Source organism: Pleurodeles waltl, chromosome 1_2 (assembly GCF_031143425.1).
Source record: "Pleurodeles waltl isolate 20211129_DDA chromosome 1_2, aPleWal1.hap1.20221129, whole genome shotgun sequence".
Lineage (NCBI taxonomy): Eukaryota > Metazoa > Chordata > Amphibia > Caudata > Salamandridae > Pleurodeles > Pleurodeles waltl.
The window spans coordinates 889,116,665-889,134,454 of NC_090437.1; the positions used below are offsets into that span (position 1 = coordinate 889,116,665).

Genomic DNA, 17,790 nt, shown 5'->3' on the forward strand with positions numbered 1-17,790 from the left:
AAGCATCAGGACTAGTGGAGCAAATGAATGGCACATTGAAGTTGAGGATGGCGAAAATATGTGCATCAAGAAACTTGAAATGGCCTGACGCATTGTCCTTGGTGTTAATGTCAATGAGAAACACACCTGATAGAAAAACTGGACTGTCACCGCATGAGATCCTCATGGGCAGAGCCATGAGACTCCCAGCAGTCCCTGCAAATGCACTTGTAAATATTACCGATGATATGGTATTGGACTACTGCAAAGGTCTAGCTGATGTGGTCCGCTCTTTTTCTCACCAGGTGGAGGCAACCACCTTGCCACCGATCCAAGGTCCAGGACACGCCCTGAAAGCAGGTGACTGGGTTGTGGTAAAGAAACACGTGAGGAAGTCGTGTCTGGAACCCCGTTGGAAAGGACCTTTCCAAGTGATTCTGACAACTACCGCTGTGAAATGTGCGGGAGTTCCCAACTGGATTCACGCCAGTCACACGAAAAGGGTGACGTGCCCCACAGAAGAGGAAGTTGAAGTGCTAAAATCACCTGCGACTGACAAGAGAGTACCAGGCACTGAGACAGGACAAAGAGAACCTGGAGGCGAACAAGCAGAAATAGAGGAAGGGGAAATATTTTCTGAGGAAGAAACAGCTGATCCATTTGAGGAGGACCGAGGAGAAGCCTCAGGAAGTGACGAAGATCGCGAAGGTGACAAAGAGCCTGCGACAGGTGAAGGAGCAGGAGAGCCTGATCAGAGGAGGGCTTTCCCAGAAGAAGACGATACAGGAAAAGAAAAGGAAAACCTGATTGACCTCCTAGGGGGAGAAGACAAGACAGGACAGAGTGAAATTGTTCAAACTCTTCCAGAACCGGTTGCAGGTCCATCAGGTGAAAACAGTGCGAAACGGAGACAAAGCATATCGCCAGTGAAATTAAGGACTAAAGAAATATTAAACGAAAGTGAAGGGCCAAAGTAGAAAGAGAAAAGAAAAGAAGTGTCTGTCGCAATAACAACACCAAGTGACGGGAAAGACCCAGCCAAGGAACAAGGCACCAGCGAGAGAGAATCAAAAGGAGATGCAAAATTGAAAAGGAAAAGAATACCGAGCAGAAGATATCCTGGTCCGGAGTGGGCATACATAGCCACTAACGATTGGTCAGACAAATTCCTTTCTCTCATTCTTGAGAACGAAGAAGCAGAACAACACTTTGGTACCTGAAAAGTAAAATTCCATGAACATTACTGAATAAGACATTGACAACCTGATTGACTTTGAAACCAATTTTGAGACAAAGCTGCTAAACCGATAAGAGACTAAGCTGCAAAAAGAAAACAGTGTGAACATTAACTCGTTCAGCTTTATATATATCTGCAAACCTGATTTGATAAAGTGTCTTCAACTTTCTGATTCTATATAGATCATGCCAGGCAGTACTACTAAGGGACATAAAATGAAGTGTTGTAAATACATGTGTATAGGTCTAATAACTGCATGTGTACTAATAATTATACTAATAGTTCTTGGAATGCATGGGAAGAATGAGAGAGACGCGAATGATGCTTCTACTTCTAAACCTACTACTGAATTAACTCCTTTACAGAAACTCAAACAAGACGAGAAGTATTTACACGACAAGAAAGAATTATCCTCTAACGTTTTCTATCGCTTGCTGAATGAGTATGTTGAGACAATGGATGCGAAAGATTGTTATGTGTGCACACAAATACCTACCTCAGTAAAGGAAGGAGTGACATATCATAGCATGCCTCTTACGTATGGAATTTCATGTAGTTTATTAATGACCAGATTTTATGGCCAGGAGTATATTCACTACTTTTATTCCATTCATGATGTTGTATTTGGATATGTCCCCATAATTGAGTACCTGAGTAAAATAGCAAGAGATTATTATATAAAGTTAGTTAGGGGTTTCTTTGAGCCATTGTCACCTTTTCACACAGCTTATGCTCACAGAGAAAACCTTACATGCTTGCTTTCACTGATAGAGAAAAGTTTTTTAGATCACACTGACGATAGGAGGAAGGTGGGGAAGGAGAAATTAGAAAGGGAATTACACAAAAGGACATCTGTAGATAACTATGCTTTTGCCGCGATAAAGACACAAGGGAAACTAGCTTTAGATGCAATACACGTAGGGAGGCTATGTATATATAGACCTAAATCATATTATGACACAATCTTTGTGGGAACGAGTGAATGTAAACATACGTTTTTGTTTCAAGCTAAATGGACGTTCATGTTAAATGGCCTAGACCCAGTTATTCCAGGGGTATATTATATTTGTGGACTTAACGCCTATTATCGTCTTCCAAAGGGATGGTATGGGAGATGTTATTTGGAAATAGTATTTCCAAAAATGTATCAATTGGACGACTTAAAGAATTTTCCAAAGCTGTCTGAATCACATCATGTTCAGAAAAGGGAGACAGCTTCTGGTGTGGTAGGAGATATATTTGGAGCAATGATTCCTTCAGTAGGAGTCATATTGAATTCAATTAAAATACGAAAGTTGTCTACTATTGTGGATAACATGTTGACAAAGTTCTCAGGAGCTATAATCCTGATGGATGCTGAACTTGCGGCAGAAAGAGCTATGACTCTTCAAAATCGGCTTGCTTTAGACATTCTTTTAGCAAAGGATGGCGGCGTTTGAAAAATGCTTAGTGCACGTCACTGTTGTTCTTATATTCCAGACAACAGTGGGCAAATTAAAAAAATGCTTACAAATTTAACTAACAAGAGTACAGATTTGAAAGAATTTAAAGAACCAGGAGTATGGGAGAAGGTTGGAAAAGGATTTGCTTCTGTGGGAAATTGGCTCAGCAACATTTGGAACGGACTATTGCTAAAAATAGTAAAAGGAATATTAATAACATTAATTTGCTTATTAGGTATTTGGGGAATATGGAAAGCTATTAAAAATATTGAAAACAAGAAACAAAAGGAAAAGAGAAGAGAAAGAACAAAATAAAATGATAGAAATATACAGAGAAAAATCAAAGGGAACAAAAAGGAAGAGGGAATTGACTGAAGTGCCAAATTACTAAAACAGAATTTTAATGGAATAAAATTTGTGGGAAGATTTGATGTGATGACATAATTAGTCATCAGAGGAGGGATTGATGACGCAGAAAAAGAAGGACTAACAAATATTCATATATCATGTAACCAAAATCGTATAAGGTAGTGTGATTTTAACAAAGAAAAATAATATACGTGGGAAATTGTGCCCACGGGGTAGTTCGCCATTATTGTAAACAGGCTTAATTAATCATGAAGAATTGACAAATTTATTAATCCGTCATAATTGCAAATGTATTCCATGATTTTCCTGTTGAAACTGTTATATGCTTAGCTTCAATTTAGCAGAGGCTTTGGCCTAGGTGCCTGGTCTCAAATTTTAACTGCGTGGTTTTTTTCTTGCATTAACAAAGACATTATTTTATTTTAAGGCTGTATTTTTTCAGTAGAGATGACTAATACACTCAAGGTTTCGTGCTAGGCTAGTTTCATCCCTTTTGAAGCAAGGTCGGTTTCTGCAGGTGCAGACAATAAAAGCACTGATACCGAAATAATTGGCAAACTTTGTTGCAACTTGTGTTCCAAGGCTCCAAGGACACCTTATGCATAAATGAGTACTAGGAGAAAGACACTATTCATTGGTCAAAAGGAAGCCACCCTATGAACCCTCCAAAGGAAGACCCTGAAAAAATTGGAATGTTTCTTACTTAAACCCACCAGACAAAGAGAAGTCAGCCATTTTCTTTGATGCCATTTTGAAGCCTGATTCATGAAACCATTTTTGAACGACCCTCTGATGCCTTTTCTCTGTCGCTGAGAAAGAGACTTTAAGAATTCTCACCCTAGAGACTTTGACTTTAATTTTGCCCCGTCTTGCCCATGCAGTAACATTTGCCCCATTCTCCTTGCTGCCGCAAGGAAACTTGCCCTTAACTTTGCCTCCCCCTTGAAATCTGCCCAATGCTGGTCGAACCGATACCTGAAGGACGAAGACTTTTCTTGAAAGCTGATTGTATTTGGTAAATATGAAAGGATAATTGTATTATGCATTGTGTTTTCCTTCCTAGGTACCAACTGCTATTTTGATAGGGCCCAAGCTAGAAGTTTTCTTAAATTTGTGTTGACTAAATTCGTTTTGCATGAAGCCCCAAATGCCAATGTTAATTAGAGGTTATTTGAGATATTCACTTGATGCACCATGTTGAATTGAAATCTTGTTATGCTGAATTGTAGATATATGCAATTAGTCAAATTCAGTTACTTATATTACAGTAGTGATTTGCATTGCTATAACCGAGTGCATTTTAATCCAGATTTTGCGTAGATTGCGTTTCTTCCGCCGCTATGGACAGCTAGTAATGTTCGTATACATATATCATTTGATTTTGAGACTCACATATATTGTGTTAGCTTTGTTAATATAGGGAAATAAATTCATTAACTTCTAACAAACTGGTGTGGTTATTCATGACTGAAAAGTCATGGTGCGTCAAAATACTGATTGTTATTGATTTCTAATGTGTTGCTTGGTCTATTGATTAAGTATTGGATATTGATTACAATGGTTATTGATTATTGATTTGAGTGATCCGACTATTCTTGGATGAGGAGAACCCAACTCCGTTAAAAGGTTCACCGACCTCCGGCGTGTCCAAGTACAAGTAATTTATAAAGACTGGACGCGCTATCAATCTCAAACACACTGAGGTCATGTCTGCTGTGTAAACAACCATAGAGCAATAAGCTACACCAGTGGTGGTAGCCATGTGTGCATGTTCTTTTCATTCATGGTGAAGAAGAAAAACATTACTTACCGGTAACAATCAGTTTGCAGCTCTTCGTTCTATAAACTCACGTGCTTTGCACATACCTCCATCACTATTCCTCCACTGGGAGCAGATGTTGCAATTTGTTTTTCTTTGAAGTAAAGGTTTGGAGCTGAGTTCTGGTTCCCCAATCAAACACAATCCACGAGGGTGCAGACTCCGTCTCAGACTATATTGTGTTTTCCCCTCTATGGGTGAAACTAAGTGGACATATAGATGTAAGCAAGGAAGGTACAGAACTGTTCAGAGGTGTAATTAAAAAATAAAAAGATCCTTTGAGTTGCAAGCATCATACAGTGGACGTGCATTAGGGGGCAGAGGGTGGGCACATATAAGTTGCAAAATGATTGTCACAGGTAAGAAACATTTCGTAAGCTCCGCTTTGGAAATGGGTTTTCTATGGTAAGGCTGGAAGAAAGCTACAAAGAGTGGCTTGGTCTTGCTGATGTTGTAGTATGGTCAGTCTAATCATTCTAATGTCTTTTACCTCCTACAAATTATTGCCCTGCTTCCTATTCGAGTGCTTTGAAGTACCACCTAGTTGGCCAACTTTTATTTTTATAAAACAATAACTAATTTTAAAGAAATACATGCATCAGAAGTGTAGAAAATGGACGAGAAACATCATTGATCCTTATTTGACCATGCACTCAACATTGCTAGTGTACCAATATTCTAATTTGTTTTAACCTTAAGGTTGTCTCTCTTACTTGCATCAACAACCTCAACATGAGCTTAATCACATATGAAAGGAAAACAGTTGTAATCTGTTCTTTACCTCACAAACATTATTTTTGAGGTGATTCCCAACAACTGATTCAAAACCAGCTGCACCTCAATTGATCCAATCCACTGCCGCGATCCAACAAATGCAGCAGGTTTGTCCCCGACATCAACAAGCGCCTGGTCACAGACAAAAAGAGTCATTATTATCATAGGAAGAGGGGATTTTCCTGAGTAGGTTTTAAACTATTATATCATATTTAACAAAACGTTTTACAGATGCTAATTTCCAAATTACCCAAAATATCTAACACAGCAAGTAGTCCAGTAGTTAGGCACATTTTAGCATGTAGCAATTATAGTTTTAGAGAACTGTATAATTTCACTGTAATGTAATGAGTCACTGAATGAATATTTGTTTTTTTTAAAGCTTGCAACATAATTTACGTACTGTGTGCTGTTATTATTGACTTTAAAAATGAAATACATTTTTGTGACTTGCTATTTCCAAGAGCGGCAGAACCTCCAAGCCACTCACTCCAAATGGTCAGTTGAGAAGGCAATATGAAAATGATCAGTGAAGTACATGTTTTGTGACCTATGGAGACCAATGCAGTCCAGTATATGACAGTGTGACTCATACATTTGCCTTGCAACCTTACTGTTATGAATAAATGCCACCTGTTTTTGTTATCCTGTTTCCCCCTGTCATGGGGTGAAAAGAAAAAAAAACGAAAAATAAAACGCTTCCCTGTGGGGGAGACGCATTTGTCTCCCCTCTGTCTTCTTCCTCTTCTTGGCTGTACTGCACACAGGCTCCTAGCCAATCACGACGCTGTTGTCACTAGCATGACAGCAGTGTTGGTATGAACAGCCTGCTTCGCCGCTCAGGCTGGGAGTTCTTCACTCGGCTGTGCTATGCTATACAGCCGGGTAGAGACATGCAAAGTGCAAATGTCTTTTTGTCCGGCCCAACATTGCCGGCCAGACATGCGCATTTTGTGGTGCACACAGCCCTCCTCCAGCCCACTCCCTCGAGCCCAGCCCCACCCCTTCTCCCAGGAAAAATAAAATGATAATAACACAGCGTTATTATCATTTTATTTTTCCTTTCCCCACAATCCAGTGGGGCGACGCTCCTCCGCATTAGCTGAGGAGCCGCCCCTGGAGTATCCTGATATAAGGGCCAGATGTATGAACCATATTTCCAGTTGCAAACATTTGAAACCGGAGTTTGCAACTGAAAAAATGTTTTCTGCAATGTATGAATCTCATTTTTGGAGTTAGTACAGTTTTACCAATCCCTAAAATGGAATTGCGATTTTATAATGATTTGCTATTTTGAGCGGGCACGTTGTGGGCGCCCATTCCAAATACTGAACGGATATGCAACATATCAGTGGTTTTTACTATAATTCAGGTTGCAAACTATTGAAAAGTTACAACTCCCAAGTTGGGACTATTAAAAAAAGTCTCAAGGAGAAAAAGCAGACCACTGCCAGCTCTCAGAGAAAAGCAGACACTTTTGAAAACTGGCAGTGAAAATAAATAAATATAAATTATAAAACAGCTTATTTTTCTTTACTGAAGTTCACTCACAGACATTGTGTTCTGCTAACCCTTGCAGACTATCAGTCCTGTGACAGCCATCAATCGGCGTTAGCAGCAATTTGCAACCTACCTCATGAATATAATTGAGGTTTGGATTGCGACCCACTTTGATTTGAAACAGGGTAGTTCCCAAAATTCCACACTGAGTGACAAAATTGCGGTTGCAAATTGTAACCAGTGTATTAGTACATCTTGTTGCTTCTCTCTAAAAGTGACCCTCGGATCTGATACCACATCCAAAGTGAGGAAAAAGGGTTTTTGCATTTACATTCAATGGACAGACAGAAGTTGTGGAAAAACACAGAATAAAATCTATAGGTCTTTACTCATACTTACAGAGTCCAAGAATACACTAAATTTCCCAGCTCATGTATTGCTTCAAATAAAAAGGTAAAACTTACCCACTAAAACTTTATAGGAGTTTGCGAGTTTTAAGTTAAATAGTTGAATTGTACTTCGCTCGCAGCTAATTCGAAACTTGCTAAATCTAACATTCAAATATTGTTTTCATTAATAAAAAAAGCCCAACTGCCCTAAATATCGTATCATAGAAATGCTGATAATTAATTGTAATCCTGCTTTAATGCACTGCAATTAGAAATGCATTTTTACGTAACTCTGTTTAACTCATCACCGTAATATTCTAGGCTCCTCTAACAGTCAACTGGACCATACACAGGTTTAATTCTGGACCCTGAAATGCAGCGGAGTTGTTTCACCTTGGATGATTAGATATTTGGCATAAATGATATAATTTACATTCTACGCGTTCTGTGAGGTAATCACATTCCCTGTTGCCAGCTGACTGCGAGGATCTATCCTATGTTTTGATCACAGCTTTAACCTGTTAAACTGTTATGAAAATATCTTTCTGCCTCAGCCCCGATCCCTATCTTTTCACAATCTGAAAAAGATTGCAAATGATGCATCGAGCTATCTTAAAATAACACTCTTTTCAGCAACATTGTGTTAATTATTTCATACACAACTAAATTACGCCTGTGTGAAATTTATCATGTCTAGAGTTGAACTAAACGTATAATGCCACCTCGTAGTGTTTGTATACAAAAAGAACACAAACTATGAATGGGACTGCCCCTTCTTGGCCATTGAACAGGTCTGCCATTTGCCACAGGACCAAATGGTAAGACTAAAACCAGAATTCTAGGCTACTCTGAAGTCCCGATAAGGGTGCCTTGTAAATTTTCTCAAAGGCAGGGCATCATGAGCTCAGATGTCTCCACCCAGAAGCGCCACGGTCATTCCAGGTAGTGAAATTATAAGAAAGCCTAGCCAGCTTTTCCCATATAATTACTGCAGAAGGAGAGGGGGACTGCTACACCGACATGCTCCTTCTCCCTTTCAAGAGAGTGTAGCAAGGCGGAAATTAGGCACCATGGGGACTGCCAGTCTCTTCCACAACAAAATACTCTGAAGCTGAATGTTTAAAAACTCCAAGCGTGTGGAGCATGAAGCTCCTAACTCTGGTTCCTTGGCCAGAGACATCCTTCCATACCCAGGCCTGGTGAAGGATCAAAGGTCCCTGCAAGGCTGAAAGCTTTGACAGGTCCCAGTCAGAGCTACTGCAGACCAACGGTGAGAACCTCTGGGCCTGGGTTCCATTTGCTGGAATGTAGAGTCACAAAGTGCCCAGGATGGGGTGCCTCAGACACAAACAGTGCTCCCCGACTCCTGCAAGTCTGAAACCTCTGAAAAGTCTCATTCAGAGCTCTGTTACGCCATGGGCGTGGGTGTCCAACAAAGGTCATTGGTGTATCCTAATGGTACCTGTGGCACACTTCCACAGGATGAATAATGGTTCCCTTGCTCTGACTGGAAAAAAGGCTATGAAGGCGTCTGCAGTCAAACCTCTGGTAAGCCTGGGATGGGGGGCCGTGAGCACTGGCTCTATGTCCCTGCCTATAGTGTCACAAAGTGCCTAGGATTAGGACCTGAAGTTTCGAAGTGCGACCCCCACCCACACCCCTCACCAACCCTCCAGGTTCCTGCAAAGTTGAAAGTTCTGATCAGTTCTTGTCAGAGCTCCTGGAAGCCATGCTTGTGGGCCACTGGGCCTGGCTTCCTTCATGCTGACCCAGGATAGGGCCTTGGGCTTAGGTTCAATCTGCTGGCCTAGGGTGGCCTTTGCACCCATTGCAGCCTTGCAGAAGATTGTCATATCCCCCGTGCACTGCAGAGGCAACACAACTGAACTTGAGCCAAAGCTTCAGCGGGTCACCAGGACCTGGCGTCCAGGCCCTGGTTCTATCCACCACCGGCCTAGGGTGTTCTCCATGCCCAGTCTGCCTCCTGGGTGTAAGCAGAAAGCTGGGCCTATCTCCATTTGGAATGTATAGCACAACCAAATGTGCAGACTTTGGCCATTAGGTTGCATGCCCTAGGAAATGAATGATAACACGAGCTGACAGCTGCTCTGGAAATTCTGGAATTTCTCTAATGAAGCTTTTATCTCAGTCAGCGCTTTGTAAGATCAGATACATCAGAAATGTCCTATCTGTCATTGAGGGAGCAAATACAACAAAATAATCTAGTTACCATCCTTCAAATTAGTAGGGATACAGTGCTCGGACCTTTTTGCCATCTAATTGTTCTCCATGAGAAGTGTAAGGCTTCCCACTGGCTTGTCCAGGAGGTTAAAGGGTCTGGGGCTTTGGCCAGCTTCCAGCTGTGCTTACAGGCTAAATATTAATCACACTACTGCAAGTCTGCCTTCCCAGAGAACAGGCAGGGAATAAAGCAGACATCTAGGTCGTGATGTCCTTCTCGGCGACACCAACTCATTTCTGTACTGTGATTGGTTGTACATGGTTTATTAAGGACAGGGACTGCTTCGCCGACCTCTGATTTTGTTTCAAGCTAAGAGTTTCCAACCTCCCTAGGACTGTCCTCCTAACCTAGTAGATAATAGTGCAGTCAGCCCACCAGCTCCCAGTGGTCTGATTAGAATGGATGAGGTTAGGTAGCATCAGCCCCAGATGCTGCCTGGGGGTCTGGGCCTCCTATGCTGTGCTTTTGTCAACCTTCACCTAAGGTATTTATGCAGCAGCTCAGAACCACTGTTTCTCGGGGAGTACCACCACCCACGCCCGTGGGGCGGCCAGAACTCAAATGTCTTGTTAAGGCTGCACCTCTGGCCCTGCTTCCTTCTATTCTCATGGAGCAGACTGTGCCACCAGTGCCCTTGGGATCATCTTGTTCACCGAGTCAAAGCAAGTAGCATGAAACAAAGGCTCTCTGAGTGTGAAATCCTGCCCGGTACAGGCACACTGCTTCCTCTTGCCCTAGTAGATGTGGTTACCTGGTTGCTGCTGCAAGCAGAATACACTCAAAGGTTAAGCCATGCATGTGTAAGTACACAGGGCCAGTAACATGATGCTACAAATAGCTCATTGAATCAACTATGGTTGCATTGATCGCTCAGCTTACTTGGATAGCTGTTGTAATTCTATAGCTAATGCAGACCCCACCTCCCCTCAGTTCTAGGCCCGAGGCGGCAGAGCAGATTAGTGCCATTATTTCCATTCAAGACGTGAGGGCTGCAATTAAGGAGTTAGTATGGGGTAGGGGTCCTGGGACTGATTGGTTACCTATTAAGTTCTATGCCACTTCATGGTGTCATTGGCCCTTAAACTGACAGATGTCTGTAAATGGGGCGCTGGCTCAGGGCTTGCTTCCACCTTCGCTTCGTGAGGCTGTGATCATATCTTCACCAAAGAAATAGAAGGACTTGTAGAATCCTATTTCTTCCTCACCATGCTCAATGCGGACCACAAGATACTGAGCAAGATTCTGGTGAACCAGATCTTAGCTCATGTATGTAAGCTAATACATCCAGACCAGACAGGGCTTATCCACACTTGTAGTATGTTGCCAAATATACGGCAGTTGATCCATGTCTTGGATATGCATGAGCATTTTTGGTTGGATTCTCTAGTGCTGACTGTCAAAAAGGCGTTTGATTCCCTTCACTGGGAATTTCTCTATACCACCACGTTTAGGATAGGCATTAGGCTGAAGCTTGTTAAATGGACCCAGTTGTTATACACTAAGCCAGTGGCAAGGGTCACAGTGGCAACAGTGATACTGGATCACCCCCTTCTTGGACATGCAAGAATCTTATAATATTCCGGCTAGGCAATTCCTGATATATAGGGTCCTGACAGGAACGGTGCATAATTGGTGGGGCTTGGGATCTGCAGAACCTCCAGAAAATGAATACCTACATTACCTCTTCCTTATAACGGAGAAGATGAGGGCAGTCATGCTTCTTTATAGAGCCCTTTTGACTTGACACTGCTGCATCAGCAATGGGTGGCAGACCTCGGTCCCTCTTTTGACAATGTAGCCTCGCAGAAAACTTAGACCCATACCCCCAAAATATCTTACAACACTAGGGTTAAATTGACACAGTTTTATTTTTTGCACAGGGTGTACCTCACCCTGTGGCGCATCAATGCCATCTTTCCTGAAGCCTCTTCGGTGTGCCCCCGCTGTAATGAGGAGGATGCCGACTGCTATCATATGGTTTGGAGCTCGTCTGTGCTGATCTCCTATTTGGACATGGTGTTACAGGTAGCTCATACAGCTATGGACAGAACTTTTGAGAGCACCCCACACCTGTGCCTGCTGGGCCTCCACAGATGCAGCGTTGCTCACAAGGCAGCCGACGGGTTTTCAGATTTGGCACTTAACTTTGCTCGTAGACAGCTGAGGATGATCTGGAAGTTGTCTGGGGGTCCTCATCTGCACCGGTGATGGAAGGAAGTAATTAAGTGGGTGGAATGTGAGAGAGACTCAGTCTGGAGGGAGGAGGAAGGGGTACGCAGGGTTCCAATCTTGTCTGCATGGGACACAATGCTACTAACCTGCCCTAGATGGGAACCCCGAGCAGGATTCTGGTGGGTTAGGGATCCTCTGGGGAATTCCCAATGGCTTTGGCCACACCTCCAGGGCAACATAATGATACTGCAGACATTTCTGCTGGAGAAGATTTGGGCCGTGGGTCATCGATGGACTTGATGGCAGAGTGTGTGCAGATCTGGCTGTGAGATGCTGTGTCTTGCTTTATATTGGTTTCTCTGAACTATAATGCATGCAAGGTACTTATGGTGGATATCGCAGCACCAGCTTTGCCACGCACATTTCTTATTGTGAACTCCTACGTATCTTTCCTTTTCGCTATGGTTGCCTCGTCTGCCATACAAGTGCACCATCTTTTGATTTGTTTTTCTTTGTACAAGTCTGTTTGAAAAGCAATAAAAAAAAGCCGTGGTAATTCCAGTTCCAGCTAAGCCTGTCTAAAGGCTGCTTGAATGTCAATCACCCTGGGGCCCTCCCTGGAAGCGGCTGGTGTTGTTACAGGTAGCATCCCTTCCTTCATTCTACAGTGATCAGATTTTGATTGTCCATTGCAGGACCCCAGGTACAATGTCGGTTACTCACCTAACCAGTTTTGAAACACCGACCAAAGGGTCCAACATGTGCATGAATCAGAGGATTGTGTGGTGCAAAGAAGCTGAGGGTCAGCTGAAGTGGGATCTCACAGCAGCCTCATGGCAAGCGAACCACCAGCTCTCTCACCTACCCTGTTGCGGAGGTGGACATGAATGTGTGTGACACCACTCAAAAGAAGTTGAACTATGCCAGTGGTGGTCTGTAACTGTCTTATAGTGCAAATCGGTGATGAAGCCTAGGAGTAAGGGTGAAAGACTAAATGAACTATCAAGCAGCTGGTTATCTCTGAAGTTTCCCTCAGGATAGCTAGTGCTGGGGAGAATACTGCTGGGGAGAATACTGCTGGGGAGAATACTGGGAAGTGAACGATTACACCTAAGTTGTCCTAGCGCTCAGAAATTGAGACAGCAGAACTGGAGAGAGATGTACAAAGAGTTCTTCGGAAAAAAAAAACATGTAGTATGTATTGGAATAAAAGGTGGTCATGTAACTGACAAAGAATGAAGGGACAGAATTCCAATATCAACTTCCAGATATAACAAGCCAATAGGTATGGTACTGGCTGACACCCTTTTGATTTTGGAAATGCTTGTTTTCTTATAGTTTTTGTAAAACATTATTGGGGGGGAAGCTGCAAGGCCCCTAGCAATCTAAAAAGAAAACTTGGCTCAAAGCAAAACTATTGTTTTTAGCTTGTACAGCACACATCGCTGTGAATGGCACTACACTGTGTGTAAATGTGAGCCTTGTGAAACGGGAGAAGACTGCCACTCTCAGTAAAAGTAGCCAATAGCCGACCTGTGCTGATACACTGCCCCAAGCTGTATGCTGTAAGGGGCCAGAAGAAAAAAGTTCAAGTAATAATAGATCAATGGATGAAGAGAATTAAAAGTCCCTATAAGTACGTATATTATATATTTTGTTTTAGTAAAATCAAAAGGTCTTGGCTAATGCCAGACCTAGAAGAGCACCATCCATACAAATCAGGAGAAAGGATGGAATCTAAATCAGCCTGGAGGATGCGGAGCCAAGAGAACAATTGGGAGCATACTGGCAAAATATAGTTTACATATAAAGAGGGGCAGTTATGATAGGCTGGATGGCCTATCAGAGGGAATTCAAAAGCATACGTAGCCAATGCAAGGAAGATAGGACTCACATTATATGACAGTACAGATGAAGCCTGAAAACCAGACAGGCAGCAGCTTACTGGAAACTGGCAAGGCATGGCAAAAGGGAAGATGGGAGGACTTAACAGAGACAGCAGTCAAGATGGCTTAGGATCGTTGAATGGACTAGAAAGCACAGTAGGGGAATAGACAGAAAAGATCATATTTTCCATAACATGAATGCAGAAAAAGCAAACAGAATAAACCTTGTTTAGTTCTAAACTGAATGGGATGGAATGAGGTGAATTGAGATGGCCACCAATCTTTGGTCCAAGAAAGATGCATGGAACTGCGACCAACAGCAAGAATTTATTTTTTCATCTGCGTATATTTGAAACAAAACTCGGATGTATTCAAAAGGCAATGGTGCAAAAGCATTGTTGAAAAGTTCCACAAAGAAAGGGAGACTGGTCATCAAGTCCAATTAGAAAATGTGTGTCGTCTATGCAATTTAAGTGAGCAAAAGACAAAACAAAATTGGCTAGCAAAAGCAGATAGACTAGGGCTTAAGATGCAGCAACTCCAAGTGCTAAAGGTTTTGAAATGAGGCTTTTAAGGGACTGATTAACTGCTTGAGTGCCATCTGAAATGTAGAAGCCAATCCATTTAAGCCCTGGTCACAGATTCCCACCAGGTGTAAATTTTGCAATAGCAGATTATGGGAAATTGTGTTGAAGGCCGCTGAGAGGTTGAGTAATATCAGGGTGAAAATATTGTCTGGATCTACAAGCCCTCTGAGATCGGCTAAGAAGGAAAGCAGAGTCTGTGCTGTGGAAAGGACAAAAGCCAGACTGAATTGGGTCAAGGATATTAGTATTTTTTTGTTTTAACGAGGACAGTTGAGTAATAACGTCTTATTCAAGTATTTTGATGGGCAGGGGAAGAATAGATATTAGTCTGAAATTGCTCATTACAGGGAGATCAGATGATGGCTTTTTCAGCAGTGGCACCTATGAAGCCATTCAGATGGAACCAAGGAGGAAGAGAGGAAAGAATTGCAAATATGAACAAGAACAGGAGTGATTGCACTAGAGCCAAGAGAACGAGATTGCACAGGACATGGTTTCAAGGCAGAACCAGATTAGATGGAAGTTATTTGAGAGGTAGTCCTATCTGCCCTAGGGTTGAAAGCTACAAGATGTGTAATGTGAAAATAATGGCCAGTCCATGGCGGACGAACATATGATTCACAAGAGACAGAGTCTGTGGAAGTGAAGATTAAATATAAAATAAGTTCAACTCAATGGGTAGGATAAGCTACATATTGGGTAGATTAGACATATAGTGAATGAGTAGAGGCGTATCAGTTGATGAAGGTGGGTCTGTTCAAACACTTGAAAATCAGCCTAGGATAGCGGAAATGCCTGGCTTAAAGCAGGAAGCTGTGATAGTGATTTTGTAGTTTGGTCGAAGTGAAAATGTAAAGATTTAGAGGAGAGACCAGCAGTGACTCCATAAACAAAACATCAGGCCCTCAACCTCTTTTATACGGATGTGGAAGAGGGATGATTTCGAAACCATCGGGGTGGCAAGTAAGGGCTCAATGACGAAGAGGATATCAAAATTATGCTCTATCATCAGGTCAACAATGTGTAACCAGACTGCTTTAGTTAGATATAAAACAGAGACATAAACACAAAGATCTATTAAAATAGTTATTGATTGAAAAGCCACATTTCAAACTATTTTTCTACAAATAAGGTGAAGTTATTTTTTTGATAAAGATCTTTTATTGATTTTATGAAAGGCAAATTAACAAATACGGAAACAAAAACATAAACACAAAAGTAAATAACAGGACACTTGAAGGTGTCTTGGGACGGTTGTAACATAACATTGGCCCCGGGGGCACTACGATCAGTAATTAAGTGTACACAATAAGCATAGACTTGGTTAATTGAATGATATTTGCATAATACTAATTTTAACATCGTGGCGTGTGGGCTCTGGTTTTTGGTGGCGGGAAAGAACGTCTAATCTATGCCCATCGGATGATTCCTCTTAGATGTGCACACATGTGGAGGGGCCCGCACCGTGACACGCCAAGTGAACTACATATCTCTCCATTTTCCCCATATCTTGTTATAAGGAAGTTCTTAGCACTAGTGCACAGACATGGGATTACGAATCTTGAGTGGGATGATAGAAAACACTATTATGGCCTAGGAAGATGGTCTAGAGTTAGATGTCTATCGGAGGAACTGGCCCATAGATCACGATCTTCAGAGGGTTTGTTCTTCTGAGGGTTTGTTTCATGACCATTGCCAGCATGGCAGTTGATGGCTGTATGCCCAATGGTCCTGGATTGAAAAATGACACAGTTTTGGATGGTTAGCCAATGAAGTGATTTCAAGATTGGTGCAATGTGGCCATGTTAGGAGCATCTGCCAATCAGGCGAGCTGCTGCATTTTTCACTAGCTGGAGGAGCTGAAACAATTTAACAGGTGAGGCTACATGGATCACATTGATACAGTTCAGTCCAAATGAAGATGAGAGCCCAGGAATGGGAGAATTATTTTCAAGATCTTCAGGTGGAAGAAACAACTGCTGACAACCTTAGTGGATATATGTTTCAGAGAAAGAGAGGAACCTAGAAAAATGCCATTGTTTCTTACTGAGCTGGTGGGTACCGAACAAGGTTAAAGTAATGACAATCCACCTGATGTTGTTCTACTGTTCTGGTTTCGTAGAAGTGCGTAAAACCTCAGTTTTTTGAGGGTTTTGTTGAAATCAAATGATTCTAACATTTACTCATTTTGGTTTGATGATCCCAGAGAGAAGGATTTTTTGGGGATCAAGAAATGGTGAAGAAGATGTGTATGATCCCAGTATATTTAAAATTGTTCGTCTTGCAGATGGAGTAGGTTGTCATTGTACATTTTAAACAGCAGAGGGACGAGTAAAAGCTTGTGGAATACCACATTTAAGTGGCCTGTGCTTTCAAGAGAAGGGGACAAAGACTATGGTCCTCATTATAACATTGGCGGTAAAAACTGCCTACCGCCACGGCGATGGCCGCCAAAAGAACATCGCCTTGGCTACCAGCAGTCCGCCATATTATGACCACAGCTGGATTTCCGCCACAAGAAGGGCGGAAATCCGGCTGTGGCCACACTGGCGAATGGCCGCAAAGTAGCACTGCTACTACCTGCAGCGCCGCGCCAGTAGACCGCCGCCAGCCGTATTATGACAAATAATACGGCCTGGTGGTGTTCTGCTGGCGGGTGCTGCTGGCGGTAGCAGCGCCCTGTCCCGTTTCCTGCCAGAGGACCCCATGGATCTAGGTAAGTTGGGTCTCCGACAGGGGAGGGGGGTGGGGGGTTTGTGTGTGTGGTGGTGTGTGCATGTATGTGTGTGCGTGATTGCGGGTGTGTGTTGTATGTTGACTGCGTGCGTGAATGTATGGAAGTGTAAGTGTGTGTATGTATAGTATTTGTGATGCATGTCTGCGTGTATGTTTGAAGTGTGTGCAGATGTGTGTGCGATTGGATGTATGCATGCGTGTATGTATGTTTGAATGAGTGTGTCTGTGCGTGTGTGTGAAGGGGCGTGGATGTGGGGGGGGGTGGAGGGATCTTTGGAAAGGTAGGAGGGAGGGGGCCACCTATCAGTGACAGGGAACGAATTCCCTGTCACTGATAGGGCATACCGCCATGGTTTTTGTGGCGTTACGAACGCCATGAAAACCATGGCGGTAGGTGGGGTCATAATCCCACCGGCGGAACAATGGCGGCCACTGGGCTGGAGATGGATATCTCCAGCCTGGCGGCTGTTACAGCCATGGCGGTCGGAGTGGTACATTGACGGGTTGGCTTCAGCCAATCCGCCAATGTCATAATGTGCCGGTAAGTACCGCCAGCCTGTTGGCAGTACTACCACCACATTATCGCCAACCACCGGGATCATAATGACCCCCATGTCTATCCAAAATTGATTGAGTCCAAGGAGTACCGCCTGAGACT

General features: G+C 42.8%; 1 protein-coding gene across 2 annotated transcripts in view; it reads right to left on the bottom strand.

The window, feature by feature from the left end:
• The window catches only part of UFSP2 (UFM1 specific peptidase 2), a 222,589-nt gene that overhangs the window by 110,310 nt on the left and 94,489 nt on the right, over positions 1–17,790 (bottom strand). For both annotated transcript variants that reach the window (XM_069199705.1, XM_069199695.1), the window contains exon 9: positions 5,628–5,752. In XM_069199705.1, the coding sequence (XP_069055806.1) occupies positions 5,628–5,752 (125 nt within the window). The remainder of the gene's footprint in view (positions 1–5,627; positions 5,753–17,790) is intronic.